The sequence below is a fragment of the Falco punctatus genome, assembly GCF_963210335.1.
Source record: "Falco punctatus genome assembly, chromosome: 1".
In the NCBI taxonomy this organism is placed as follows: Eukaryota; Metazoa; Chordata; class Aves; order Falconiformes; family Falconidae; genus Falco; species Falco punctatus.
The window spans coordinates 108,510,957-108,537,493 of record NC_137580.1 but is presented as its reverse complement, the minus strand read 5'-3'; the positions used below and the strand labels follow the sequence as shown (position 1 = coordinate 108,537,493).

The 26,537-nt window shown below is 52.8% G+C and overlaps 2 protein-coding genes across 3 annotated transcripts in view; one reads left to right on the top strand and one right to left on the bottom strand.

Moving 5' to 3' along the window:
- ZSWIM7 (zinc finger SWIM-type containing 7) overlaps window positions 1–15,414 on the top strand; it is a 22,551-nt gene extending 7,137 nt beyond the window's left edge. Inside the window, exons 5-6 of one of the 2 annotated variants that reach the window (XM_080384591.1) lie at window positions 4,528–4,632; window positions 13,009–15,414. In XM_080384591.1, the coding sequence (XP_080240717.1) occupies window positions 4,528–4,632; window positions 13,009–13,092 (189 nt within the window). In that variant the 3' untranslated portion in view covers window positions 13,093–15,414. Of the gene's footprint in view, window positions 1–4,527; window positions 4,633–5,245; window positions 5,549–13,008 lie in introns of those variants that run through there. The other variant, XM_080384590.1, reaches the window with a different exon arrangement.
- ADORA2B (adenosine A2b receptor) lies at window positions 8,289–26,537 on the bottom strand. Its single transcript, XM_080384244.1, has 2 exons — window positions 25,708–26,537; window positions 8,289–10,020 (listed from the first exon to the last, which is right to left on the bottom strand). Exons 1-2 carry the CDS (start codon window positions 26,070–26,072, stop codon window positions 9,327–9,329), a joined length of 1,059 nt encoding a protein of 352 aa, XP_080240370.1. The 5' UTR covers window positions 26,073–26,537; the 3' UTR covers window positions 8,289–9,326.

Here is a 26,537-nt window from a genome sequence, read left to right as displayed (position 1 = left end):
TGTATCACTCATCCTCCCTGCAAAGGGCCTTCTCTCCTTCACTGGAGGTGCCGAGATGCTTTGGGGTCATCTAGGGGAAGAGAAGAGCTGTTTAGCCAGGCCTGGATAATGACACAAACATTTTTCACGTGTTCAGAGCTTGCATTACTTGATTTGCACGTGGAGTCTTTATCGCTTCTGGGGCCTTGGAGAGGACATCAGCCCCTCCAGAGAGACATGATTCATAGTCATACAGGACTCGTGAACGTGTTTGATCTTAGTTGAGGGCTCGCCTCTGGATGTTTGGTAAAGCCTAAGAAGCCCTGCTTCCAGGACCCTTAGATATCAGCAGCCTCACTAATTGAGTGCTTAAAGGCTTTTTCTTTTTTAGCGTTGCTTGACTGAGTATGCCACTGGACAGAGAGTGGTCACATTCTCCTTGCAGAGCTTTGTGGGCCTTGCAGCACAAGGCGAAGCTTTGCAGGCTGGGATGTACAGTCTTCACTTAGCAGCTTTTTGTCTGAAGGATGATGGGGACTGCTTAGAGCCCCTGGTCTTCCCAGGGAGCCTAAATGTGTGCTCATATGCTTGCAGCTTTTTTGCAGCATGGCAGAGTTACCTGCATCTTAAGAGGCCTAATATTCACCTCTTAGATGCAGGAAGACGTGGAGGAGTTTAGAGAAGCATGGTGACAGGGCTTTGATGAGCTGGGTGCTGCCCTGACACCCTCTTCTGCTCTGGGCAGGGTCGTTGCTGAACAGTGCTGCCTCAAACTGCATGTGCTGCAGCGAGGCAGGCACCCTTCCACACTGCCAGCCCTCTCCCCACCCAAGTGAGGGGTCAAAAATTCCTGCTGGAGGCAGCCCTGCAGTCACGGAATGGGAGCTGGCTGGTCAGTATCTACTGATGGCCCCAGCAGTTGGCTTAACTGGTACACACGGAGAAAGAGCGAGTGTCAGAACTGCTCTCCTGCACCTGCCCGTTCCCCTGTGGAGAAGGAACCCCTGGGCAGGTAGGTCAGGGCTGGTCACCAGGAGGGAATGTAAGACAAGCTCAGGCTTCCACGTACTTGGTAGCTGATGGGTATGATGTGAGCGGCCCCCCTGGATCTCCCGGGGTCTGTGCCATCCCAGCTGAGGGCAGCCTGCGGGAAGCAGTCCCTGCCTGCAGGTGCTTCTGAGCAGCATTCCATTTTAGCAGAGTTTGACTGCTGATTAAGGCCACGCTGATGAGTTCATTAACAGAGGAATCTGGAGAGATGTTTTCTCTGGGGGCGTGAGGCTGGTCCCATTGCGAAATTCTTCCTCAGTCCGCCTGTCTGAGATGCAGAAACAAAGATCAGAGCCTCCCCTGAGGCCGCTGGCTGGAGCAGTGACAGGAACACAGTCTGGGGCTGTAGAAACTGAAACACTGAGTAGGATACTGTGCTTAAGAGTAGCCGGGTAGCATCACTGGCTCTTCATTTGTGTGTGTTTGTGGTGTAGACACATATCCCAGCTATGTGCACTTCTGCCTCAGCAGAGAAGCATGCCCAGTGCATTGGGGACCATCCATGGCTGCCTGGACACGTGGCAGTCATCCCTTTCAGTTTTTCCTCTGAAAGTCAGCTCTGTCGTTTGCACCCAGATGTGGTTGAGCTGGAATGTGAGGTGGTGCTCACCTGCAGCTGGATTTGGAGAACTGTTCTTGTTGAGGCCATGAGGCTGGTCCTATTGTGCAACTCCTTTGGGTCATCACAGCCAAATCTGAGATGTTGATACTTCACAGGCTGAAATGCTGTTTGTGTTCCGTATCACCCAGCACATCTTGGGTACTTGCTTCAGGGGGAAATGGCTCTGTTCAGACAGGCCCTAGGACTGCAGCCTGTAGCGTAGGCAGCTCTTGCCCTCAGGAACTGAGATGGGAGAAGAGCCCTCAGTGAAGTGAAAGCTGTGATTTGTTATTTAATGCCTGGGCATTCATGCCCTTGCTACTTAATAAAGTAGCAGCACTGATGGGGTATTCAAGGGCTGGTGTTACCTCAGAGATGTTACTCGTCCCAGAAGAGCTTGTACAATACCTGCCTATGCTGCAGACTAGAGCCAACCCCTGTAACTCCAGGTCAGGGATAAATAAGTCTTACCTGCTGCAGAGACGGCGGACGCTGGCTGATCGTGGAGCTGTGCTGGATTCAGCAGCAGTGTAAGGTGGTGAGCAGGCAGCAGTTGGGGCACCCATTAGCTACACCTGCCCTGCAGAAGTGCTGAGAGCTGTGGGAGTGAAGCCAGTTAGCAGGGGGAGAGGCACTGCCTTAGCCCTCCTGCCAACTGTCACTTGCATTGCTCACATCCTGCGCTTTCATTGGATTCTTCTTTTTTATGTCTTTTTTAATTAATTTCCTAGAACTGTATGGCAGCCTGCCCTGCCGTGAAGGATTTGAACGTCAGGTCCTGGCACAGACTGTGGTGCTGCCTAGCTCTATGCTGATGGCAGCAATAGCTGCCGTGGTGCCACAGCTGGCCCTCCTGCCTCCCCACGCCCTGGCAGGGACACTACCACCAAGGTGATTTTTCCTCATTGTGCAGCCAGCAAGCGCCTGGGGATGAGGGCAGCGGAAGAGGATCTCACAGCATCTCAGGGCCAGGAGAACACCCCAGTGCCTGGCTTGGCTGCAGCTGGCCAGAAACAGAGGCACCTTTTCTCGTGGTGTTTGGATTTTAGACTCTGCCTTATTAGGTAGAAGCTGCATTCTTGCCATCTAGGTCAGGAAGGGGGAACGCTACACTCAGCCCAAAATCTGGCAGTGTCTGTATCTTCCCTCCCTCCTCAAAAGAAAACACTTCTGAAAGAAAGGCACCATCAGAATACTTCATCTTGGAAAAAACAATCAAAGGGGCTAGAGAAAAACAAACTTATCACAAGTGAAACAAACTCAGCCTGGAGTATAAGGAGGGCCCGGGGTAAAGGCCAGACTGGAAAAAGAACCGTTTACCCTGAAATAGGAATGTGAGTCTTGTGTCCCGACTCGCGGGGAGTGAGGGGGATTATGAGGCATAGGCGCTTCTGTGGGAGAGCTTAAACTTGTGGAGGTTTTCTGGAAGTGCCAGTGAGGTGAGGGGTACAGAGAGAGCTCCAGGGGACAGGGGAAGGGCAGCTCTGGACCAGGAGGGATGATGTTCCTTTGGAGGGACTTAGTGCCAGGGGCGTCCTGAAAGGAAGCAGCGCTCTACACAGCTCCGCTGTCTTTTCACTTTTTTGTGTTTATCTTTGGCTCTAGGTGTATGTGTGCTACAAACCCAACCAGGATCTAAAGCCTGGTATGGGAGTGTGGTGCTGTCAGAGCCCAGGGGCTTGTGTGCAGAGGGCAGTGCTGGTCATTACCCTGTGTAAATCCCCACTGTTCCCAGGAATACCCAGAAAGACGTAATTCCAGCTGTCGAGGCCACAGAGCCGACGCAAAGCATTTGCTCTCGCTCTGGCAGATACAGGACACATGGTGGCAAATACTCTGATAATTGTGTTTTGGCCACAGAGTGCACTCCCTTTGGGCTTCAGAGCATTAGTGAAGTCCATGCTATTGAGCGCAGGTTTCTGTTTCAAGTCAGTGAGTGTGTTCTGCTCCCGCAGACCCTTCCCTTGCAACAGGAGAGGGTAGAGCAGCTGGCTCTCAAATCTATTTTCCAGCCTTGAAGAAACCAGAAGATCAATAACCCATAGGTCAGCTTGCGCCACCACGCAGTCATCTCCAGCAGCTCACAGGTTGCCTGTCAGCTTCTCCATGCTGAAAGCAAATGCTCTTCTCACCTGGTTGCCTGTGTCCAGTGCGGATGGTGCAGAGGGAGTATGGCTCGCAGAGGAACAGCATGTGGGAAAAGGAGGCAGTGCTGTTCCCAAACTAGAGCTGGAGCAGCGAGGCTTCTTCTCTGGAGACTTTGACTTTGTTTATTCAGACAAAACTGGATTCCAATAGCTGCAGCTGATTTGGGGAGCAGAACACTAAGAGCCTTTGCAGCCTTCAGCCATGGAGCTAGTTAGAAAAGGCCTCACTTGAAGTGTTCACTGCTGCGCTTCTTCCATCCCCAGGCCTGTGGTGGCTCTGGATTCACAAATGGGCTTTTTGTGACAAGAAAATCTTCATTTTCTTCAGCTATCCTGTGCCTGCCAGTACTGGGGAGGGAGGTCTCTGGAGGAGCGGGCAGCTCGCTGTGCTGCCAGCTTTGGGAGATCAAGGGCAGGCGGCTCTGTGCTCGGTGCTGCTGCCCTTTTGCTGATCTCTTAGCAGCAGACAAGCCACTGCAGCTGAGGTCTGCTGCCAGCACAGGTGTACGTACAGGAGTGCTTCCTCGCCTGTAGGGAGAGAAGCGTACAGAGAGACCATGAGAAAGCTGAGGAGCTTCAAGCTTAGATGGGTCGCTGCAGTGTTTGGGGACACTGGGACAATTCTGTATTGTGAGACCTGTTGTGAGTCATTGCAGAGAGGACATCAGTCCAGACACAGGCTAAGAGTTAGAGAAATTAAAAGTGAATGCTGCCTCTGACTGTCGTCCCCTCTGACTACCTTTGTTTCAGGTCCTTGGGAGCTCTGGCAAACTCTACACCTGCTACAGTTCCTGCCACTTCTGCACGTGTCCTGCTTTTGGTTTTACTGTACTGCAGAAGAGTGAGAGCCTTCTGGTAAGTTGTCTGCCTTAATTTGGGGCCAGGACAGGGAGCAGGGGAGAAGGCTGTGCTCTGCTCCTTGAACCTGCGCAGCCTGAAGTTTCCAAAGGAGCGAACGCATAAGTGTTAACTTGGCCACGCAGGCAGTGCCTGACCCACTGCACAATCTAGCCTCTGGGAGCCGTGGTATTTGGGTGGAGCTGGGCCTTGCGAGGGCTCTTCATTCTCCATTACTGTTCTGACTTTCAAGAAATGAGTAATCCCTGGTCTCTTAGAACAAGGGGTGCTGCCGCTAATGGGACTGCCGCATGGAGTCTGGCTGATGGAAGTGCCAGTGAGGAAGGGCTCAGGGTAACCAATTGCTCTGCAGTTTGGGGAGAGCATCAGGACCAGTAACGCTTTGCTGTGTGTCAGAATATTGCATTATCCTCATGGCAGAACTAACCTGGGCAACTGGAGCACCAGCCTGTGCCAGGGCTTGGCGTTGTTCCACCAGCCATGTTCCTGGGAGGGCTGAGCACTTCATTAGACCCATTCTGGCCAGGATGGATTTTTTTGTGGCTTCCAGATAGAGCACGACATTCCTGCGTTGCTCCTGCTGTTAACTTGGCTGCGCTGTTATTTGCAGTGCAAACATATACTTGCTGTCTACCTCAGTCAGGCCATGGGAGCCTGCCAGGAACTAACTGTCTCTGAGGAGCAGCTCACAAGCATCTTACTGGCTGAGGAAGAGGATGAAGGATGAAGGGTTTGGATCACGTGCGGATGTGCTTTCTGCATACCCTCCTGGCTGTGTATTGGCATTTTTGGTATCTACAAGGCTGTCAACTGTTCATCGTGCCTGGTAGGTTTCTTCCTGGGCTGCAGCCAAGTGTGACATTAATTAGCAGCCTTGCACTGATAGATTAATTAATAAATGTTAAGAAGCCTGTGTTGACTTCGATTTCATTTATTTAGGCTATTCCTGGGATTTCTGAAGGTGTTTGAACAAATCTTTAATATCGTGTGCTTGTGATGTGGGGATACAAATAGCCCAGCAGGTCTTTTAGTGATCCGTTAAGCCTTGTGAACTCTGCTCATGCTTGGAGTAACCCCCCACCCTCCCAGCGCCTGCCAGGCTTTGCAGAGTCAGCCTCTGACGGAGTGACACTGCAGTGGCTCTTTGCAGCTGCCTGCTCGGAGCAGGTTTTGATTCATCACTGGCAAACCCGTGCCAGGGACCCCTCAGCACCTCCAGACCGACGGCAGGTCTGTGCTGCCGGTGCGGTTACTGCCATACAGGATCGGCAGAGGCATCGCTCTGGTTGCTGTGCTTTTAAATCGACCCATTTCAGACGAGTCGGTCACCTCGTGCTGGCAGGCAGGGAGGCCACATCAGACACCAGGGAAAGGAGACTGCAGCTCCCCCGTTCCTGGGAACCGGCGCCTTCCAGCTCCGTGACTCCCTGCCCGTGCTCTGAGATTGGGCTCCTCCGTGAGTACGGTGTGGCCTCGTGTGGTACACCGTGTGAACGCAACAGCGTGAGAAATAACGGGGCACAGGCTGAGCCAGGTTGTGTAGGTGGTAAATTAAGCATTCTGTATGTAAATAACAGTTACTGCAAATACAAAATCAGAGTAACATGAGGCAAACACATCCGTCCTATGTACATCAGAGCAGTAAGGAGTGATAGCTGAACCCACTGCAGAAAGTTCCTCTGCCGTTTTAACTTCACATTTTTATAGAAACCTTCAGAGCTTTTTTTTGAGGGGGGCGAGGGAGCATCCTATTTTTATTTTGCCTTGAAGTGTCTTTGGCTCAGATCCACGGAGGCACTTTATATGCCTAAAGGCCATGGTGACCCAGGCCATAGTTAATAATGGCCAACAACCCAGCGGCACAGACGTACTAAGGATGCACCACATCTGTCTACAGAAATTCTGGCTCACAAGGGGCGTATGAAAGGTAGCAGTCGTGGCTGCCGCGCTGCAGTGCAAGCTGTCACATACAAGCAAGTGTTCCAGGACTGGCTCTCTCATTGCAGCGCTGTGTGTTTCAGTCTGTTCGTGCTGTCCAGCCAGCAGGAGAGGAGCGATTACATTCTTTGTTGTAAGGATAAATGTGGCTTGCAACCACTTTGCAACACTGCCAGACCTGCAGGTGAAACCCTGCTTGTTTCCAGCCGTGATTAACAGAAGGAACTCGGCCAAAGATAATACAGAAGGGAAGAAATGAAAGGAGGACAGAGTCAAACCCTGCCCAAATGGCAGGAGGTGGCTACATGTGTTGGCTGGACTATGACCAAGGCAGATGCAGCAAAGCTGAATGGGGCTGTTAAAGGAGAAACACTTGGGACAGGAACTTAACTATTCAGATTCTTCTTGGAAATGCCAGTATCCGAGACACTGAGCTGGAGCTAGATTTGGACATTGCATGAGCATGTACAAACCCATTCAGAGCTGCCCGGAGGTTCACCCAGGGTTGGGGCTGGCTCTTATGGCTGAGCTGCTGTGTTACACAGGGTACACACACAGGGTAGCGAAATCCATCACTCCAGGTGAACCGTCCTCTGCATGGTGGGCCCCAAGTCATAACTGCAGCTGCTGCCTGCAGGTCACGCTAGCCGGCACAGCAGGTGCTGCAGAAACAGGATTTCTTCAGATCAGCTTTTGGGCTGATTTTATACCATATTTATCATTATATATGCCAGAGAAATTAAACGCTTGGGGTCTTATATTACCCTCCTTTTAGTGCAGTGCAGTTAAAAAAATACAAAGCTGCTTCCTATATGATTCAAGTACAATTTATCAGGGACAAACTGCTCCAGGCATCACAGTCTGTCCACTGGACCTGTTCTTCAGGAACTGGCTCTGTTTAAACTTTCTTCCCTGCCCCCTTGCTCTGAAAGGCCTGCTGCTCCCCGTCTCCATCTCCCTGTGTGCGTTACCACTGAACCCCCTATTCAACCCAAATCCTTGCACTCCAGCTTCTCACCGGTCCCGTGGTGATGCTGCTGGCACCGAGTGCTTCGGAGAGAGGTGGTACCGCTTCACCACGTAGGGACCTTCAGGCAAGACTCCTGTTTGTAAGAGGACCACAACGTGATGGCAGGTCTGAGCTAGTCAACAACAGCTGTGTCTGTACCACAGCCGGCTTTTGGGCACCAAGCAGGGAGGCTGTCGGGTGTTTTTTCTGGCCCACCTCCCTGTTCCTCTCAGTTGTGGAATGAAACTGCCCTGCAAAATAAAAGACACGCCAGAAACACTAGTTTGGTTACGGCAGTGCACGTCATGCAGTCTGGAGAAGCGGAGCTCGTACTTCAGAAATGAGTGCACAGTTCTAGTTTTGCATATCACAGTTATATATTAAATCAGGTGCAGTAATTACTGAGCTGTGGTTGCAGAGAATTATTAACTTGCAGTACAAATTAAGACTACTCCGCTGTTGAGTGAGCTTTGTACTTGGAAAGGGCCAGGACTCCTGGCTAACTAACTGCAGAGGCCAGGCTAGGCAATCTGCGAAGTGAGCGTCTTCCTCAAGGAGCTTGGCCAAAACCAGGTCACAAGTCAAGACATTCCCGTTTCTCCAGAAAATTAGCTCCCTTCCAGTCTCTTTTGCTACCGATACAGGTCAGGATTTAAAAAAAAAAACAAAACAAAACAAAACCAAAACAAAAACACGCTATTAGAAAAAAAGCACTCACAGCTTCTGGGGGTTACTGGGCTACAGAGTAACCCCAACAAGGCCAAGTTTTAGGAATAAATGAGCTTTGCAGCATCCAGCTATCGCAGCTGAAGCCTGCACTTCTGGAAGCCCTGCAAGGCTGTCAGGTACTTGGACTTGGGAGCAAAAACCTGATTGTAGAGATCGTGTCACCAAGGCAGTGGTTGCACTAACCTGAGCGACGCTGGATCAGACTCGCTGAGACCATTAGGGCACTTCTGCCTTCTGCATTTTGATAGCTGGAAACAGAAAGCAAACCTGAAGCGCTGGTCTGCACAATCCTGTAGACCAAAGTGATCTAAAGGCAATAAAAACATTGTTCTAAAACTTTAGTCAGCTCTTTCCTAAAATGTTTCTTTTTCAGTAAGTAGGGCTTCCATACTGGGGCCAAAAATAGCTGGCCATTTCTGCTGTTTTCCCATCAACGTGGTCCCGCCCCTCAGAGCCTGGAACGCAGATTCAGTTTCACACCAGCAACTGGGCTAAGTAAGACTTTTTTCCCATCAGAGAATACTAGCTGCATCAAACAATTGATGGAATAATTAGGGTATTACCAAAGTGCTGTCAAGTATGGACTGAAAGAACAACTCAAAAACAGACACAAAATTATTACTCCTAAATGAATCCAAAGATTAAAAAATAATAATAATTAAAATAAAGATCCTAGGATTTGACATGAGCAGCACGATTGGGGAAACACCCCAGCAGGTGGGTCTTCCACAGTCAGTGTCTGACCTGGAAAGGAAACACAATACAGTCACCAGCACTCACGCAACCTGGGTTTAAAGTCGAGGGCGAGCTGTGCTCAGTCTCCCCTGTCAGGTTATTCCTCTAGGAGGCACTATGTTAATTACAAAAATAATTAAAAAAAAAAATACAGCTGCATAACTGCATAGTGGTCATCTCTGAGCACTCCTCTAGGAGTTAGCTGTGACTGTTCATGTAGGCACAGGGAAGGGTAGTGTCAGGGACAGGCTGCACAATCCTCGGAGCAGGACATGCAAAGTCATATGGTCACAGAGGCTACCGGAGAGTTGATGTTGGTGACAGTCAGGTGCTGGTTGTTGTCAGTGGCGCACTTGGGGAAGTCATCTGTCTTACAGAGGAGCTTGGAAATGATCTTGCGGAAGGTGTAGCGGAAGTCCCTGATCCTGTAGGCATAGATGATGGGGTTGATGACAGAGTTGGCGTGGGAGAGGATGATGGCCACATACATCACCCACTCAGGCTTGGATTTGGCGAACTCCTCATGGAAGTGAGTGATGCAGTTCAAGATATGCAGGGGCAGCCAACAGAAGGCAAAAAGTCCTACAATGATGGCCAGAGACTTGGCTGCGTGGACCTCCTTCTGCAGCGTGGTCCTGGAGTTGCCCATCAGTTCGATCTGATGCAACTGTTTGCAGGCGACCATGAATATCTTAATGTAGATTCCCAGCATGATAACAAGTGGAAGCAGCACGCAGCCAAAGAAGTTGAAGTACACCATGTAGCTCATCGTTACCACATTCTCAAAGAGGCATGAGATGAAGCAGCCATGGTGTTCTGTCCCGGTGTCAGCCCCTGTCTCATTGGTGGCATTGGGACAACCGCTCATAGCTTTATTCCAGCCCATAAGCGGAGTCAATCCAATTCCAAAGGACAGGAGCCACAGCACAGCAATGAGTCCTCTTGCCCGCTTGCCAGTCACCAAACTATTATACCTACAGCATCAAGAACAAAACCAAGATAAAGCCGTTACATAAATGAGCACTCATTACTTTCCTGCGGTTAAAGTTGTCAGTGTTGTGGCAAATGCCACAAGAGGCCCACCCACCCCCCTGAGGAACCTGTGCTCATGGAGGGGTGAAAAATCTCACCTGTCCTCAGTGCCTCTGCAAAGTGATTTGGGGAGGTGACTCAGTTGCTATTCCTGAGAAATGCCAAGCACTGCCCCTGCCCGCAGACATCCTTCAACAGCAGGTAAGGACTTGGAGTCTTAAAAAAGCCTTTATCATTGCATGAGCCTAAACCACCAACTACAAGAGTGTGAGAAGAGGAGGAAGACTCACTCTGTAACCACCAGCTTACTCTCTTGCTCTAAGCATCCACTACCAGGCACGCTGGGGCACGCTACCGGGCTACGTGAACTTCTGGGTTAACCAATTACAGCTGGGACAATGTTGGCTCTCAGTTCTACACAGTAATAGGTAGCTAAAGACTTAACGAGCATCACCACACACTCACAGCCTTTATAGCACAGCCCACTTGCTGCAGCTTGGGCTGCTCTTAAGCCTGCAGCAGTGCTGGCTTTCAGTGGAGACTGCAGGGGTCCTGTGATGCGATGTCTCTTCCTGTGCTACCCCATACACTAAGGTGGGCAGTACACATCCTTGTGGAAACCAGGGATCCTACTAGTTTCCCCAGCAGTGCAGTTCCTGGCTTCTGTGTGCCAGACTGCAGCCCACGCGAGCTTCTGATTTTTCTGAGCCAGCATCTGAAAGCAATGGCTACTGATGGATTGCTTAGGGCAGTTACAAGTTAGGGTTTGTGTCTCCAGAGTCTCACATCCAGGTGTGGAGGTGGGAGCCAGGGACACCAGGCTCTTCTCCCTGATGTGATATCCCTGCTGTGTGCATCCTCCAACAACAGTGCTGATGTGGGCAGCTCCACCTAGCTCCCACCACCTAGGGCTGGGGTTGTTGGCCTCTGTGTGTGACGTGTCGGTTCTGTAGGAGACACACCGTTGAGGGGCCCTGAGGTCACACATGGACTCAGACCTGCAGCTTCTGAAGCTGTCAGTGGGGTTAAACCATACAGCCGTGCGTAACTGCTGCTGTCAGACAATGCCTGTGCGCTGCTCACCCACCACAGCTTGTAAAGATCCAGCTTTTTAAAGAAATGCATGCCTTGTACAACTGCTGCTCTCATGTGCACTACAGAGAAGCTCTGCTGTGGCCCAGGGACCTGCTGTTGCAGTGCTGAGGGGTGCAAAGCCATGCACTGCCCCACGCCTTTCCTAACCCCACAGACTGGGTGCCCCTCCAGCCCCTAGATGCTGAGAGACACAAAAACGGAGCTGGAACCTAAAGCAGCAAAAGTCATGCTGCTTTGGGTGCAACCAGCATAGATGCCAACATCAAAGCATCAGTTGGATCGCTCTTGGAGATATGGATAACCTGCGACTGCCAGAAAGACAACATGAGAAACCCATTACCGTCCTCTCCACAGCCAGATAGCGTCTGCTGGCCGACACACTTGTCCCCCCCTTCCCACACCCTTCTCTCATTGCTTGTTTACTCTGGCTTGGCTACCCTGCTCCTCCTTTCCTAAGAACGTTTGTTCTGATTTTCTTCCGGCCCGTGAGGCAGGGGAGGGTTTTATTCCCACAGAACCGCAGCTGTGCCTATGAATCACACTGCGGTCACCTCCGTGCGAGCCGTGTGTCCCTCTCCTGCAAGCTACAAAGACAGGAGGGTAAAGTGTGGGGGGGTGTCTGCTGGTGTGAACCAGGAGGCTCAGAGAGGCCAGGGGGAACCCTCAGCTCCTCCTGCGCAGCCGCTGCAAGCAGAGCTTGCTTCGGGCACGGCCAGGCTGGTGCGGGGCAGTGGCCACGTTTCGGTGCTGCGGAACTGCAAACACGCTCCACAAGGCAGTAGGTGTCTAAAGGGCAGGTCCTGCCACTGAAGGGTTTCTCCTGCACTTTTCTCTCGTTATTACTAAGTCTCGCTGCTTCAGAAGATGAGAAGTTATCAGACAGGGCATCAGTGAGGCCAAGCCCATTGCTTTCAAGACCCTGTGTTCAGTTTTCAGGAGCCAGAGCTGGTCTGGGGTTGTGCAGCCTGAAAACGTTAAGATTTGATTCAGAGCAGGTTCCCAGAAATCCCATCTCTTGGCAAAGTTGGAGTCTCGAGCTACAACGTTGGCCAAGCTCAGTCAGTGCTGTAGGAGCACCAAGAGCTGCTGCTGACCCACAGCTCTGCACGTGGGGAGAGGAAACCGTGGCTTCTTGGCTCGTGCTATTCACGCTTAGTTGATCGTTTCAGTTGCTCCTCTGCAGCCTTGGTCATGTCACAGCCCAAAACCTACTGTAGTGAGACTGGAAAATGCAAAGGGGGCGTTGTTCAGAAACGGCAACTGAAGGGGTCAAGAGTTTTCTGTGCCTGAATCAGGCTGCACACAGGAAATAAGGAAAACCCGCCGCGGCTCAGCGTGCCGTGCCTCAGCCAGCGTGCACAGTGCTGCTCTGGGCTGGTGGCACTCGATGCTGCCTCTTGCTGAAAACATGTGACTCCAAATAAGGCTTTTTCCACCTGCTCATCTCCTGAACTCACCTGCAAAGATAAGGCTTGGCTTGAAGGTTTACAAAACCAGTTAAGAAGTCACTTAATTTTCCAGTGGCTGCAATGGTGGATATTTATTTTAGCGTTGCTCGCTCTTCCCCAGTGCACCTGGCAATGCTGCAGCCAGGATCACGTTTGAGTACGATCTGCAAGAAGGTGATAGCAAAATGTGCTGTGCTCCGGGTCTGCAAGAGCCAGAGCTGAGCAGTGGAGAGGGCTGCCAGCCTGTCAGCACTGGGAGGAGATGGTGTTTGCTGAAGTGGAGATAGTTCTTCACACAGAGCAACGGCACTCCTTCCATTAGCTCTTTATTTTCGCAGGGTCGCATTGCAAATTCCTCCCAACATTTCTCCATTCAATCCACTGCAGGTAACGATGATGATGGTGGTGGTCGCTGATGATGGTCGCTGCTGTGACTACAGAGAAAGGTCTGTGCAAACACCTGGTCGCTGAGCTACCAGCCGGAGGTGGCCAAGGTGAAATTGGGAATAGCTTGATGTTCTAAAATTGTTAACTAATTACCTCATTATTGCCACTTATTTGGTGAGACACTGTATTGCCCTTAAGCGAACAGAATTTAAGCACACGCTTAAAAATAAAGAAATGCATGACTGCCACCGGATCAAGGTACGAAGAGTCTTTCTAGCGAGCAGCTGCAGCAGCCAGGTTTGCAGCACCAGCGACAGAGCAACCCCCGCCATAAACCACCCCCAGCAAACGCACGCGGGGGCAGCGAGGCAGCTGAGCTGGGACGCGGCTTTTTCCTAAGCACTACAAAACGTGATCAGACAGTGAGGAACCGACAGATTTTCACAGCTCTGAATGTTCCAGCAAACCCCTCCTTCATTCTCTTTTAGGCTTAATATTATTAGGCAAAAAACTATTAAAGTAAATTTACTCACCTAAGTCTGCTCAATTAATGTATAACAAATATTGAATCTCCTCTATATTTCTGTCCAGAAGCATCAAATGTTGCTTTAATGTAAATAACAGCTGAATATTTTAAAATGATTTATTGAGATTAAATAACCTGGCAATGCATTAGTTCTTTTTACACTGCCAGGCAAAGACTTTTTACTGGCATAATCATCAAGCAGCTAATTACCTCAGCTCCCACCCAGTGCCCCACAGTGGACACGCTGCGGAAGCCCTGACGCCATCCCCACTGCGCTGCCGTCAAGGAGCAATTCAGGCTTCTATTTCTCTGACATATATAACTATACATTTGCACCAGTGCCACAGCCACACAGCCCACCTTGCTGTAGGTCAAATACTTGAAAGAAACCTCAGCTGCTTTTACAATACGGCTCTGACACAGCGGTGTTACCGGGCGCATGCGCCAGGCTGCCGGGGCCAGACCTGCTGTGGCATCACCAAAACAGGTCAGCGGCAAAGGCTCCAACCAGGGCACAGCCCAGCTCTGCCTGGCCACTGGGCCATGGACCGGGCAACCACTCTGCCACTGAGGCTGCAGGAGATGTTCCCCGAGCTGGCCCTTGGACTGGAGGTGGTGCCCTTCGCCCAGCAGACATCACTGTTGCCTGTGGCCCCTCCAGTGGTGGCTCAGCAAGGTCCACAGCTTTTCTGGAAAAGCATCACCGCAGCCACCAAAGCCCACTAGGACAGGGTGCGGGAAGGCACGCTGCCTTCTCCAGGCACTGTGCCTCTGCTTGGTAAGATGGTCAGGGTTGGGGGTTTTTCCCACCAGGTCTCGTTGCATTTCTACTGCTATTTCTAGAGCCAGACACCAGCCAGGACACCCAGGCGGGCATCGCTAAGCACAGCTGGAGCAGAGCAGGACGCACTGCCAGCCTGCAGCCAGCCTAGCCTCTCCCAAACAGGAGCTTGGCTCCCGAGTGGCAGGAACTGACTCATGTCCTGCACGTAGCTGGCATCGCCCCACCAACCCTGCAGTCACCCCGTGGAGATCCCCCAAGCAGAGGCACGGCTGCCCCGGAGCTCCCGTCAGAGGAGTGCGCAGCAGCAGCCAAGGTGTAACCCAGCCTTTGGGGCCATCGGACTCGGGGCAGAGAACAGCCACAGCCCAGAGGAACCAGCCTGGAAGGGGAGTGTTATCCCTACGTTATTGATCTCAGAGAGCAGGAATGGGGGAGAATCCCCCACCGTCCCCCAGCAGCCCAGAAGGATGAACAGATCAAAACACGGCGGTGCCAGACACCTGTGCCCCTGGCACTTGGCAGAGCCCGATGGTGGCCCTGGCCATGACGCTGACCTGGGCCCTGGCTGACAAGTTACTGAGTAAATAAACCCAAGGTTAGCAAGGAGCAGAGCCAGCAGCAAGGAGTTTGTTTTGCTGAACGTCTGAGGCGCATTGCTGAACGAAAGGGTGATCTGCAAGCTGAAGAACCACGTCAGCACTTGCCACCATGTGCTCATCAGCACTGCGGGGCAAGGGCTACCACATCAGGCAGCGTTTGAAGGCAGGCGGGAGAGGACCCCTCTGACTGTCCCCTGCAGAGTGGCACAACTCCCTTACATCGGTTCCCCATGGCAGCCCCATTCCCAAAGTCTTCCCCAACCTCCCTGCTACTGGGCCGCTACTGAGGACACAAAAACGACCTCCACCACCTCTGGCACATCTGAATACCTGCAGCTGGTACACGGCCAGCAGCGGATCCTGGCTCCTCAGACCGCAGCAATGGATGTTCCCCTGCCCAGGCACTAGCGCTGTCCCCTGGCCTCACTGGATGCCCAGTCAAACCCCTGAGGCTGCCTGAGATGCTGCTTCTAGCAACAAAAAAAGTTTGGAGAAATCCACCCACCTTGCTCAGGCGTCACCTCGCCAGCAGCTCTGGAAAGCCCACAGGGCTGCCAGGTGGGTTCAAACGCTTCTCTTGTGTACGTAACACAACACTGAAGTCACAGCATTAACTTTTCCAGCAGGAAAATTTTCCTCACATAACGGAGCCTCCCAGGCTTGCTTAGTCCAAGCATTTGAACAGGGATGTCTCCTCAGCCTTAACTGGGAAGAGCCGGGAGGGTCCCAAATCTTGTCCTGGCATCTTCAGAGTCCCTGGGATGGTGTAGGGGAGCGCTTTGAATCAGGCAGTGCTCTGAACCTGCACACGCTGGGTGGTCAGCTGCACTCCGCACCGGCCCCTTGCTGGCAGCACAGTGCGGACAGACAGGCGTGTGTGTGTCACAGGGCGGCAGCAGCAGCACAGACAGATGTGTGCCCATCACACAGCAGCAGGGCAGCAGGGCAGCATGGACAGACATGTGCCCATCACAGAGCAACAGGGCAGCACCAGCAGCACGGACAGACGTGTGCCCATCATAGAGCAGCAGGGCAGCAGCAGTGACACCGGTCCCCATGCCCCAGCCAGAGGGGAGGGTGCTGCACTGCCCAGCGCAGGGACTTTGGGCCAGTTCTCCTGCTGCAGAGCCCCAGTGCAGGATCAGCCTTCAACAAGCAATTTCAGTGCTTCAACTCCAAACTCCGGTACCTTGTGCTGAGGCTGGATTCAATGGGATGAGTGGGGACAGGCAGGCGTGACGGCTGTGCGAGTGATGCTGCGGCCAGCTTGGGTGCTCCCTGCACTCCCACTGCCCAGAGGTGCGCAGGGCCCCAGGGGCCTCCCCACTGCTCTCCCCATCCTGCCCCATGCCCAGGCTGCCGGATGCAGGGAGGTGAGCAGATGGAGACTTTGCTGAACTCAAGACTACGCAGGTGCTCTGATACAAACAAGCAGTGATAATTTATATGTTTCTATTTTAAGTGTGAAGGAAAATACACAGACACCTCCATTCACAAGAGGAGAGAGCCGTTTGGCTGCCAAGCATTGTATCCTTGTCATCTACTTGCAGCTGTACTCTGCATCTTGCTCTTTTTTTTTTTTCCTTTGAGCTATAACAGCATGAAATAAGCAGCATTGCTGCCGTTCTGTTTGCTCCTTGCACAGCCATGGAACAGAGATCACATACCAGCTGAAACATCCTGGCAGGACATTTTAAATGAATCATAAAATTGCACCTTAGAGAGTAGGGGGGTGAAGAAAAAGCTGTGCTTTCTGACCAGGAAGGAGTTGGCAGTGGGAGTGAGAATCTGGTTAGTGGCTACAGGATCAGCCGCGGAAGCAGGACATCTGCGTCTGCCCATGTCCAGTTGCAGACAAATCACTTCCTCCCGCATCTGTCCCTATTGTGCGCGGGGACAGCGCAGCGGCCCCGCTCGCACTCCCAGCCTTCCGCTGGATGGGCTCCTGCTAGCACGCCAGCACCCGCCGCCCAGGTGAGCACACGGGGTTTAGCTGGAGGGGCAGGAGGCACCGCTCAGTGACATCCATTTCTGACCGTTCCCGCTGCCTGCTGCTTTCCTGGAAAACCTGTGTGGCTGCAGCGGCTCAGCCCCTGCGCACCCTCACTCCAGGAGATGGAGACGGCCCTGATCGTGCCAAAAGACGCTGGCTCACGGCCGTCCTGCACCCGTCAGGAGAAGCTGAACATGAGGAAGCGAGTGCTCGCAGGGCGACAGCCCTCCCCAGCTCCCAGCACCCAGGGCACGCACCCACGCGGCAGCACCCCGAGGAGCCCCCCCCACGCCGGGCAAGTGGCCCTGCTGTTGTGCAACCCTGGGCAAGGACATGTAGATGAGAACACCCGGCCCTTGCCTCGAGACACGGAGCCAGGCTCAAGCCTCGTCTTTAGAAGCCGGGGTGCTCGGGGAACCCAGCCTTGCCGTGGCTCCCACCCTCACGGGGTGCGGAGGAACAGCCGCCCGCGCACCTCCCAGTGCCGTTAGGTTGCTGTTTCTGCTTGAGGCACCTAACCAGCAAGGTCCTGGGCTGCAACGCTTCATTTTTAGATTTGCAGGCTCACTAAAAGGCATTTAAAGACCGGGAAGCTTTAACTTTCTCCAGGGCTCGCTTTGTTTATGTTATATGGCATTTTCAGTCTTAGCCTGAAATACAAGCTAGAAGATTTTGAATTAATAAGAGAAGAAGACAAGCCCACCGTGTGATGAGAGGCTGTCAGGGGCTGAGGCTGCTCCAGACGTGCCATACTGCGTATTTTCATGCTGGGAAGCAATTCCACCTGGGAGCAGAGTGACAGAGATGTGAAGCAGAGAAAGGCAGGCAGAGCAGCACGGAGACTAGGGTGAAGCAGTCCTGGCTGAAGATGAGCCCGCGGGTGGACATTGCCCACCTGCTGCTCCCAAAGTAAGGCCGGGATGGGGACGTAGCTTGGGCTATCAAGTGCCTGCAGGTTTAAAACCCTCTCGGTAAGATACACATACCCATGTGCTTATCCCTCCTGAGAACTCCTCCTTCCCCGGGGTGGAGGCAGAGCAGCTGGGAGAGCACGGGCTGCCCACCACAGCCCCCAGCTCCCGCCTCACCCTGCTCCATCCCTGCACACCCCTCCACACAGGCTGGCACCGCAGCCCTGCCGCTGCCAGCACAGCACCGGGGAACGGCTGAAGGGCACCATGTTTGCAAGACCAGGAATGTGGGAAGGAGAAATGCAGGAGAGCAGAGTTTTGGCCCAAAGCACCCTGGGAACAGCACACGTTTTGGTGATGTGGAGGATTAAGACGGGGAATGCAGGTCAGGCTGCTGCGAGGTGGGGAGCAGTGGGAGGGGGCCGCAGGGCTGGGCACATATTGAACACCAGCAACACCTGTGATGCAGATGTGTGAGTATTTTTCTCACAGGCATGCTTTTGCAGCAGCCAGGCAAGAATTTGCATTCGCTACCCTGGTTTCTGTCCGTAGAAGCCGGCCCCAGCCAGCTCTCGCCCCTGATGGGGTGAGAAAAGGTGAGTGGAAACTCAGCGCAGGCACGCAGGGCAGGAGCAGGGCGCAGGGCGGGCTGTGGTCTCGCTGGGCTGCCCCACGCTGCTGCGAGCAGGCCTGGTGCTGGGGGGCTGCCAGGGGTGCGCAGAGCCCCCGAGGCACAGGAAGGAAATGAGCTCAGCGCCCTGCACGCCGGCTCTCACACAGCTCTCACACTCCAACAACCGGCGACATCAAAACATCAGCAGCCGCCTCAAGACGCCCGTGTGCGGGCGGGCAGCCACGTGCGATAGCAGCCCTCCGCGCTCCACAGGGTGCTTCTGGGCCCCGCAGCAGGGAGGCCTGGCTGTCCTGCCCCAGACCGGGGGCTGAGAGGAGCCTGCAGCCCCGCCAATGTTACCTGCCTCAGGGTGCTGGCGGATGAGAATTTTTGTCATTCCAAACCTTCCAGAGCAGTCAGGCCTGAGCTGTGCAGCACGGGGCGGCCGGGTTCAAGGGGGTTGGCAGAGGTGAGATAGGAGCCATGGTGCACAGAGCTCCCTGGGCGGGATCCTGTCTAGCACAGCGGTGACCACTACCCCTCCCAGGCACGCGGTGCCTTGCTCACTCAGATAACAGATACGGGTGGGGAGGTGGCAGATCTCTGCCTGGTCACTAATTCTGTGACAAAACGGGTGCTAAAGCCCTTCCCAAAGGCCCCAAAGTGCTGGCCGCTCCACCCACCAGCCCCAGCAAGTTGCTACTCATCTGCCTTCCCTGCCGAGCCCTGACCGACCTTCCCAAGGGCTGGTAGATCCCGCGTGGTCAACACGGAGCTGAGCCCAGCACCACTTTGCCCACCTGAGCCTTATCCAAGCACGCTCCGGCAGCTCGAGGAGCCCATCCTGTCCTCGCCTCCCTGCCTTCGTGCGGCCAGGTTCCAACCAGCTGGTGACACAGCCCCCAGCCCCCACGTGCCAGCTGTGCCACAGCAGCACGACAGGCAACTCTCACGGAAGAAACTGACAGGTCTGAGCCCGAGGGAGGGAGGATACGGCCAGCGGCTGCCCCCACAGCACCGTGCTCCCGGAAACCTGGCAGTGGGGTTTGGGTGGGAGGGAGGGTGTGAATGCCAGGGTGCAGGGTGATGGGCACTGATGCACAGTGCATCATGAAGGGGGTGACGCAGAGTCCCAGCCATGGTGACACCACTCTGCCTGCATAGCTGCTCCGCAGAGACTGTGCTCTGTCCCTTGTCTCCCCCAGGTCCAGCAGCTCTGGTTGTGGTGCTCAGTGACACGGCGGTGCTACACGGCACCAAACGGTGAGTGTAAGGGCATGGGCACACACCCACTGATGTACTCACAGGTTATTTGTGGCTCATGCCCAGGCCTGATGTCATCCATAGGATTAGGAGATAATCCGCTCTTTGGCACGTTCCCTGAGCCAGTCGCTGGACTTCGCAAAGCTGTCAAAGCCGGTGGGGAGGGGAGAGGACTGACACATCTGTAGGCACAGCTGGCATCACTGATTCCTGGCATCTTGTGGATTGAACACAGTAACAGGAGCCCCAACAGCCCCTGTGCAGTGACTGCCCGGTGCAGCCAAGGGCCAGGGCTGAACACTCCAAAAATCCTCAGTTCTGCGGTGTGTGCTCATTGCTATCACAAACGGCAAATTCATGAAATCCCCAAGATCAAGCTCCTCAATTAACAAAGCAAAAACATTTAACTGAAAAATAAAAGTTTCCTGTCAAAATATTTTGGTGTAATACATTTTTTGCAGAAAGATCAAAAGGTCTTCTGGAGCAAAATTCTGCCAGATTTCAAAAGCTGTTTGTTGGGTTTTTTTCATCTAAAAATTAACCTGTATTTTTTACAAATTGAGCTGGTCAAAACTGAAAAAACCTCCTGAATGCAAAGCTGTAAGTTCTGGCTCAGCCCAGAGATCAGTGCCCTCAGCTGACAGCCTGGAAATGAGCTTTTCGGCTGCCGCTCCCTGACATCCCTGCTCTCCCCCAGCTTCTGCAGGAGCTGTGTCAGGGCAAAGGTCTCAAAGACAATTCCCTTGCCTTCCTGTCAGGGTTTTTCCTTTTTGGAATGGAAGTGACCCCTGAGGTGGGGGAAAAGTATAAACATTTGGGATGCTCATTTTAAGGAAACCAGGCTGCTCACAACTCAAAATAGCTGTGATTTCCCCCCTCCGGTTTGTGGCTCTAAGGGCACATGCAATGATTCCTGATTTTTATTGTGTCCAGGGTCAGCTGCATCTGAAGCCTGGAGGGAGCAGCAGCACTGCGAGACCCCCAGGCAGGCCAGCGGGTGCTGCCAGCCCCTGGCTGCAGCACAACCCCTCCCCAGTTCTGCCTGAGTTGAGCTCAACTGACACAAACTTCTGTAAAGACGTGACACCTCTGTTGCTCAAGCGAACATGCCAGCCCTCCTGCCCACAGCACGTTTGCCAGGCTGGTTGCACATCAAGTTTATTACTCAATGATAAATTTGGCCAGGTACAGCTGTCTGACAGACGGGGAGGCAGAGCATCCACTGCTCTGGAATAACCGTGCCTCCCATGCTGCTTGGGTCTCAGGATCAGGCCCCGCACGTGTGAGCTGCATATGAACTGCAGAATGTGCCTGGGAGTTCAGTTGAAGGGCAACACAAGGATTTCCCCTCAAAAAGGAAATGAAGCAAGGGCAGAAAGAGTAGCTGCAATTCTGCGTGACGATGATGGCACACAGAAAATGGCAGCTGAAGACCAAGGCTCTGAAGAGGACTTTCTCTCCTCCCCAGGAGCTCCAGGCCTCCCACCCACCATAAATACCCACCAGTTTGCTTTGCTGAGGAACAAGCTGGCAGCTGAAAGGAATCCAGGAACAATTCTTTGCTGGGGAACACAGAGGGAACCCCCTCCTCTGCAGCAGCAGGGCACAACAAGGGCAGGCAGCCATAAAGCACCAGCCAACCCACCTCTGGAAGGGACCCTGCACAGCTAAAAGGATCAGAAAAGAGCAGCAACAATCCAAATGGGATTTTTCCCCATGAGGACAGCAGAAAGGAGCTGGACTGTTGCCTTCATCATGTCAAAGATAAGAGGGGCAGCAGCTCAGGGGGGAGACTGTCCGTGCGAGAAGCAGAACAGTGCAGCACCGTTAACAGATGGTGAACCCAGCGTGGATGCTCTGGCTGCAGCGGGGCAACGAGGTGCAGAAAGGGAGGCCCTGTTCCAGTCCATGGCAAAGCTGCCCGGGAACATCAGTCCTGTACTTTCTGCTAGATAAAATTGAAGACAGAAGAGAACTAAACCCAGGGAGGAAGAACAAGCACCAGATCAGCTCAAATCGCAGGGAGCTGGGGCTAATTTTCCCTCTGCAGGGTTCAGCGGGGGTGTTTGCCAGGTAGGCAGCAGCAGGACAGCGATCACTGTCCTGCAGGAAATTACCAGCCAGACAAGGGCACACAGAGCGTCATGTTGTACAGCGTTTCATTCTCCTTTTGCTCTCTAAAAACAGATACTCTCCTCCCTCCCTAATTCCTGACACATTTGTTCTAGGCATCTATCTGTACCTACAATTATTAGCCACGCCAAAGGATTTTGGTTAATGCAAATAAAAGGGAAAGATTTTATTCCACCTACAAATTGTCTTTGGCTCGCAGCTATGGGACTGTGGGGTGAAATCCAGCTCTGGAGAGAGCCAGAGAGTGAAAGCCTAGCACTGCTCTTACGCCAAACACTCTGCAGGCTGGATTTACTGCTGCTGAAAGATGCTCAGTTGCCTGGCTTTGATACTTTGCTTGGAGGAAGCACTGTGGGGGAGCGAGCTTTTGGGGGGGTCAGGTTGGCAGGCAAGAGCAGGGATGGTGCCATGTACTGGGGTGGCACAGGGATGGACAGCAGCGCTGGGAGCCAGGAGGGGCGCGGAAAGCGAGGCAGGGTTACAGCATGTCTGAAGACAAGAAGCTGCGTCCTGGTGCATTGGCCAGGGGAGAAAGGGCCCCGGAAGGGCTTAGAGCTGCAGCTGCACAAAGTGGGCAGTGTGGGTGAGGGCTTCTCCACAAACAGTAAAATTGTCAAAAATAAACAAAATAAGAGTTTCAAGGGACAGAAAGAATTCATGGCTTCAGGTCAAATTCAGCATATATTTTTAGCCAGAAGAGGGAGGGTTCTAAACCACCATTTTTAAATGTTGGAAGATTTTTGTTCTGCAGTTGTCTAGATGAGAATTTGTTAATTCCTTCACAGTGAAGATGCCTCCATTTCAAAAAGCAGCACAGCAACAACAGAAGGGTTAAGTGACTCCAGCAAAAATCTGCCAGGTTGGTCAGAATCACTTTGTTTCACTGAAACCTCCAAACATCACTGTTTCAGTTTGACTGAAACAATTTTCCTCTTCCCCATGGGAGTTTTTGCTTCAGCCACAGAACTGAAAAATTCATTATTAGCCTGGCTGTAATGCAAACTTCTCCTGCGCACACCCAGCCTGCAGGGCTGCCCAGCCTCTGTGTGCTTAAATAGTCCTGAAAGAGTACTCAGTACTGTGGCATAGTTCTCAATGTCCCTGCAGAGGTTTCCACAAGGAACTGGTGGTGCACTGGATAAGACAGGGACACTGTCTGCCCTGCAACAACCGCGTTATTTATTGTAATCGCTAGATAGGCCTGGGTACAAATCATTTTAAGAGTTTAATACTTCGTGGCCTGTTAATGGCCTCTGCACTGGTTTCCAGAATGAGTGCTTTAGTGAGAAAAACTTTTCCCAAGGTCTCCGTTCCTACAAACTGATGACCAGCTTTCCCTCTCTGCAGCACAAACCTCCTTCCAGAAACAGCATGTGCATCTACCTGGAGTGGGTGGCTGGACAAGTCCCTCCCGTGCTCGGTGCCGGCAGTACTGTGGAGCATCTTGGGAATAACAATGCTGACAAGACAGCTCTAAGAGAGCCTTGGTTGGAAAACCCTAGTGCAGTAGAGCAGTGCTTTGCCAGCATAGTTTTATAACCTCTTTGTCCCTAAATCTCCTGTTGCCAAAGCAATGACCTGTCCGTTGCCCTCCACTCCTCGCAGAGAACCCCCCATCCTTTTAAAGGAATTTTACTTACTGGACACCTCTGAGAGCAATAAAATGGGCCTCAGTGCCAAGTCAAGTTAAATCCAAACTTCACACTTCAGACCAGCCTAGGATGGGGCTCCTTGATCTCTACTTACAGCTGAAGGGGTTGTATGTGTCCAGCTAGAAAATGCTTATAGGAATAAAGATGTTTGTGCAAATGGAATAAAAGATTTGGTCTAAGACGGGGTGAAAAATCAATGCCAGAGAAGGATCCTGAACAAGGCAAAACTGCCCTGGGATTTCATCCCACACAGGTGAATGAAATGACCTCACGGAGAATTGAGTAAACCTGCTAGTGACCAAGACTGTGAAAATCGAAACAAAAGGGGAAAAAAAGAAAAAGAGAGAGAGTGGAAGAAATACCTGCGATTTTGTCAGTTGGCACCGACACCACTTCCCTTCTGCAAACGCTCCGATCAGAGCATTTCTGATCTGCCCCTCTTGCCTCAGAGTCCAGCAGAGTACAAACCAATCTCACAAGATTCAATTTCCTCAGCCAAATGCTGCAAAAAGCACTCGTGGTACAAAGGAAAAGAGTTATAACCACGCTTAACAGCTTGCTTGTGGTGGGTGGTGTGATTAAACTGCAACTGAAGAAATCTGACCTGCTTCCGTCACTGCTGCTGTGCCGCTAGCCCCCATCCCGAGAAAGCCCCAAACTAACGAATGGAAGAGGCACCAAAGCATTATTCGAAGCCGATGCGCACCTCCACCTCCAGGCAGGTGGCTGGGAAGGTAAGCAGGCAGTGTTGGAGATGCTGGCAGTGATCTGAGCTGCTCTGCCCTGCTCCCTCCTGTGTGGATGAGTGCTGCCGATCTGCTCTTGCTTACTCCACACTCTGCGGAATTTCCATGCACCTTGCTCCGATGACACATGCAGCCACTCAGCATACATACATGCATTTCCACTACTAGTTTTTATCATCTGCCTGACTAACTAATATTTGCCTAGTGTATGGGAGTTCCCTGATGCAAGGTACCAGAACAGGGTGAAGAGGTATTTTTTTAAAGTTATTTTAGAGTGAATTCATTGTCATTGCAAGGGAGATACCAGAGAGGAGCAGAATCTAGGAAAGCCGCAGCTTACACAGTTCAGCTGAGGTTCCTACACCAAACCTGCCCTTCCCATAGCCTCCACTCCTCACCAGCTGGGCTCCATCGATGCCTTATTCTCAGGGAGGGACAACAGAGACATGAAAGAGACTGAGACTAATGGACTCAGGTCATTTGTAATGCAAAGCTGGGGCTTTGGTGCACTTAACCTTAAGGAAGCTGCTGCACCAACTCACTGGTAAAATGCCCGTAAATTATATTAAATAGTTTTCCCTGTTATATTGCAACATCCCATGAATCAGAAGGAAACCAATTTACGTCTTTGATACTGCACTTGGATGAAAGTCTAAACCATAATATTCTGAAATCTGACATATGAATCCTGTCTCCTTCCCTCTTCTCCTTTCACAGTGTATGCACACAGCTGACATCTCCTGACATTTACTGATCTATGCACTCTCTCATGGTAAGCACTCAGAATTAAAAGGTACGGAAGCAAAAACCGAAATGTGGTTTCAGCATTTGTAGAGGCAACAAACTGCGCTTTCAGTCCATTGATTATAGCCCTCTAAAAACCGGAAGACAGCCTAGTTAGAGTCTAGTCCCAACTGAAAATGCAAAGTACGGTCAAAGTCATATTAAGATCTATTTAACATGACTTTCAGCCTTTCTGAAAGTATTGTGATCTGAACTGAGGAAGAGACAAGAACTCTTACAGAAAAGCCTGCAAAACTACTTCTCCAGTAGGCTGGGAAATAAGAGAAAGAGTAGTTGCTCCTATGCTTAATTACTTGGGAGATGCCCAGACACCACAATAACGGGGGCTCTATAAATACCTACATAGATTAGCTACAAGTATCCCAAGCTCTCTACTACATCACTGCACAGCCCGCCCCTGCCCTGAGAAGCCACTGTCCCTCCCAAGACAAACATCCTCCAGAAGCTGAGCTCCCAGGTGTGTTTTGAGGAAAGAGGCAGGTTACTGAAAACCTGATCCTGGTCCTGCAGCAAGCGAGTCAAAATCTCTGTTATTTTCATCATCACTTACGAGCAGCAAACCTTTTAGGGCAATGCCAGAGACCACAAGTTCCCGCACACGCACACTAAGACAAGGAAGGTCACAGACTGCGCTGTCAGGGGACGTGGCTACCTGCATCTGCTTCAGCCTCTTACCTCAGTGGGATCTTAATAGCCAGGTACCGGTCGATGGCCACCGCCAGCAAGCTGAAAATGGAGCTTTGGGTCAGCACCAGTACGAAGCAGGCGAAGAAGAGGCAGCTGTGAAAATCCACGTGGAATCCGATACTGATGGTGATGGCGAAAGGGATGGCGAGCAAACCCACCGCAATATCAGCCACTGCCAGGGACACCAGGAAATAATTGGTTGCGTTCTTCAAAGTGCTGTTGATGGCCACAGCCCAGCAGACCAGGACGTTGCCCGCGATAGACAGCACAGCGATGATCAGCTCCAGCACGATGTAGGTGGTTTTCATAGTGTCCATGGCGAGAGCCCAGGGCGTGGAACTCGACCCGTTCATGAGAAAAAGGTACTTTCCACCGGGCGCCCGCCCGCAGGTACCAACAGGCCACGGGGCAGCGCTTCCCGGCGAGAAACACCCATGTCCGGGCTCACCGCCGCCTGCTGCCGGGGCGTGGGGGGCCGGAGGGGCGCGGCGAGCCCCGGGCCGTGGCCCCCCGCTCCGCCCGGCCCTCGGGGGGCATCCGCGGGGCCCCGCTCACCGCCCGCCCGCCGCGGGGCCCGGCCGCTGCGCCCGCCGCGGGGCCATCCGCCACGGGAGGGGACGGGAGGGGACGGGACGGGAGGGGCCGGGCCGGGCCCGCCGCCGCTCCGCCCGGGGATGCTCCGCCGCCGCCGCCCGCCCGCTCCCCGCGGAAAAGCCGCTGACGGCCGCGGCGGGGCTATTTCTGCACATGGGGCGAGCGGGGCGGGGAGTGCGCGGCGCCCAGCCCACTGGCCGAGAGCCGCCGGGCCCCGCGGCGGC

Bases quoted from the DNA above. Each gene is read 5' to 3' on its own strand.
- ADORA2B (XM_080384244.1), bottom strand. From the start codon at position 26,072: ATGAACGGGTCGAGTTCCACGCCCTGGGCTCTCGCCATGGACACTATG. The intron at 10,021-25,707 runs GTAAGAGGCTGA...TTGATGCTGTAG, and splicing joins GCTATTAAGATCCCACTGAG to GTATAATAGTTTGGTGACTG.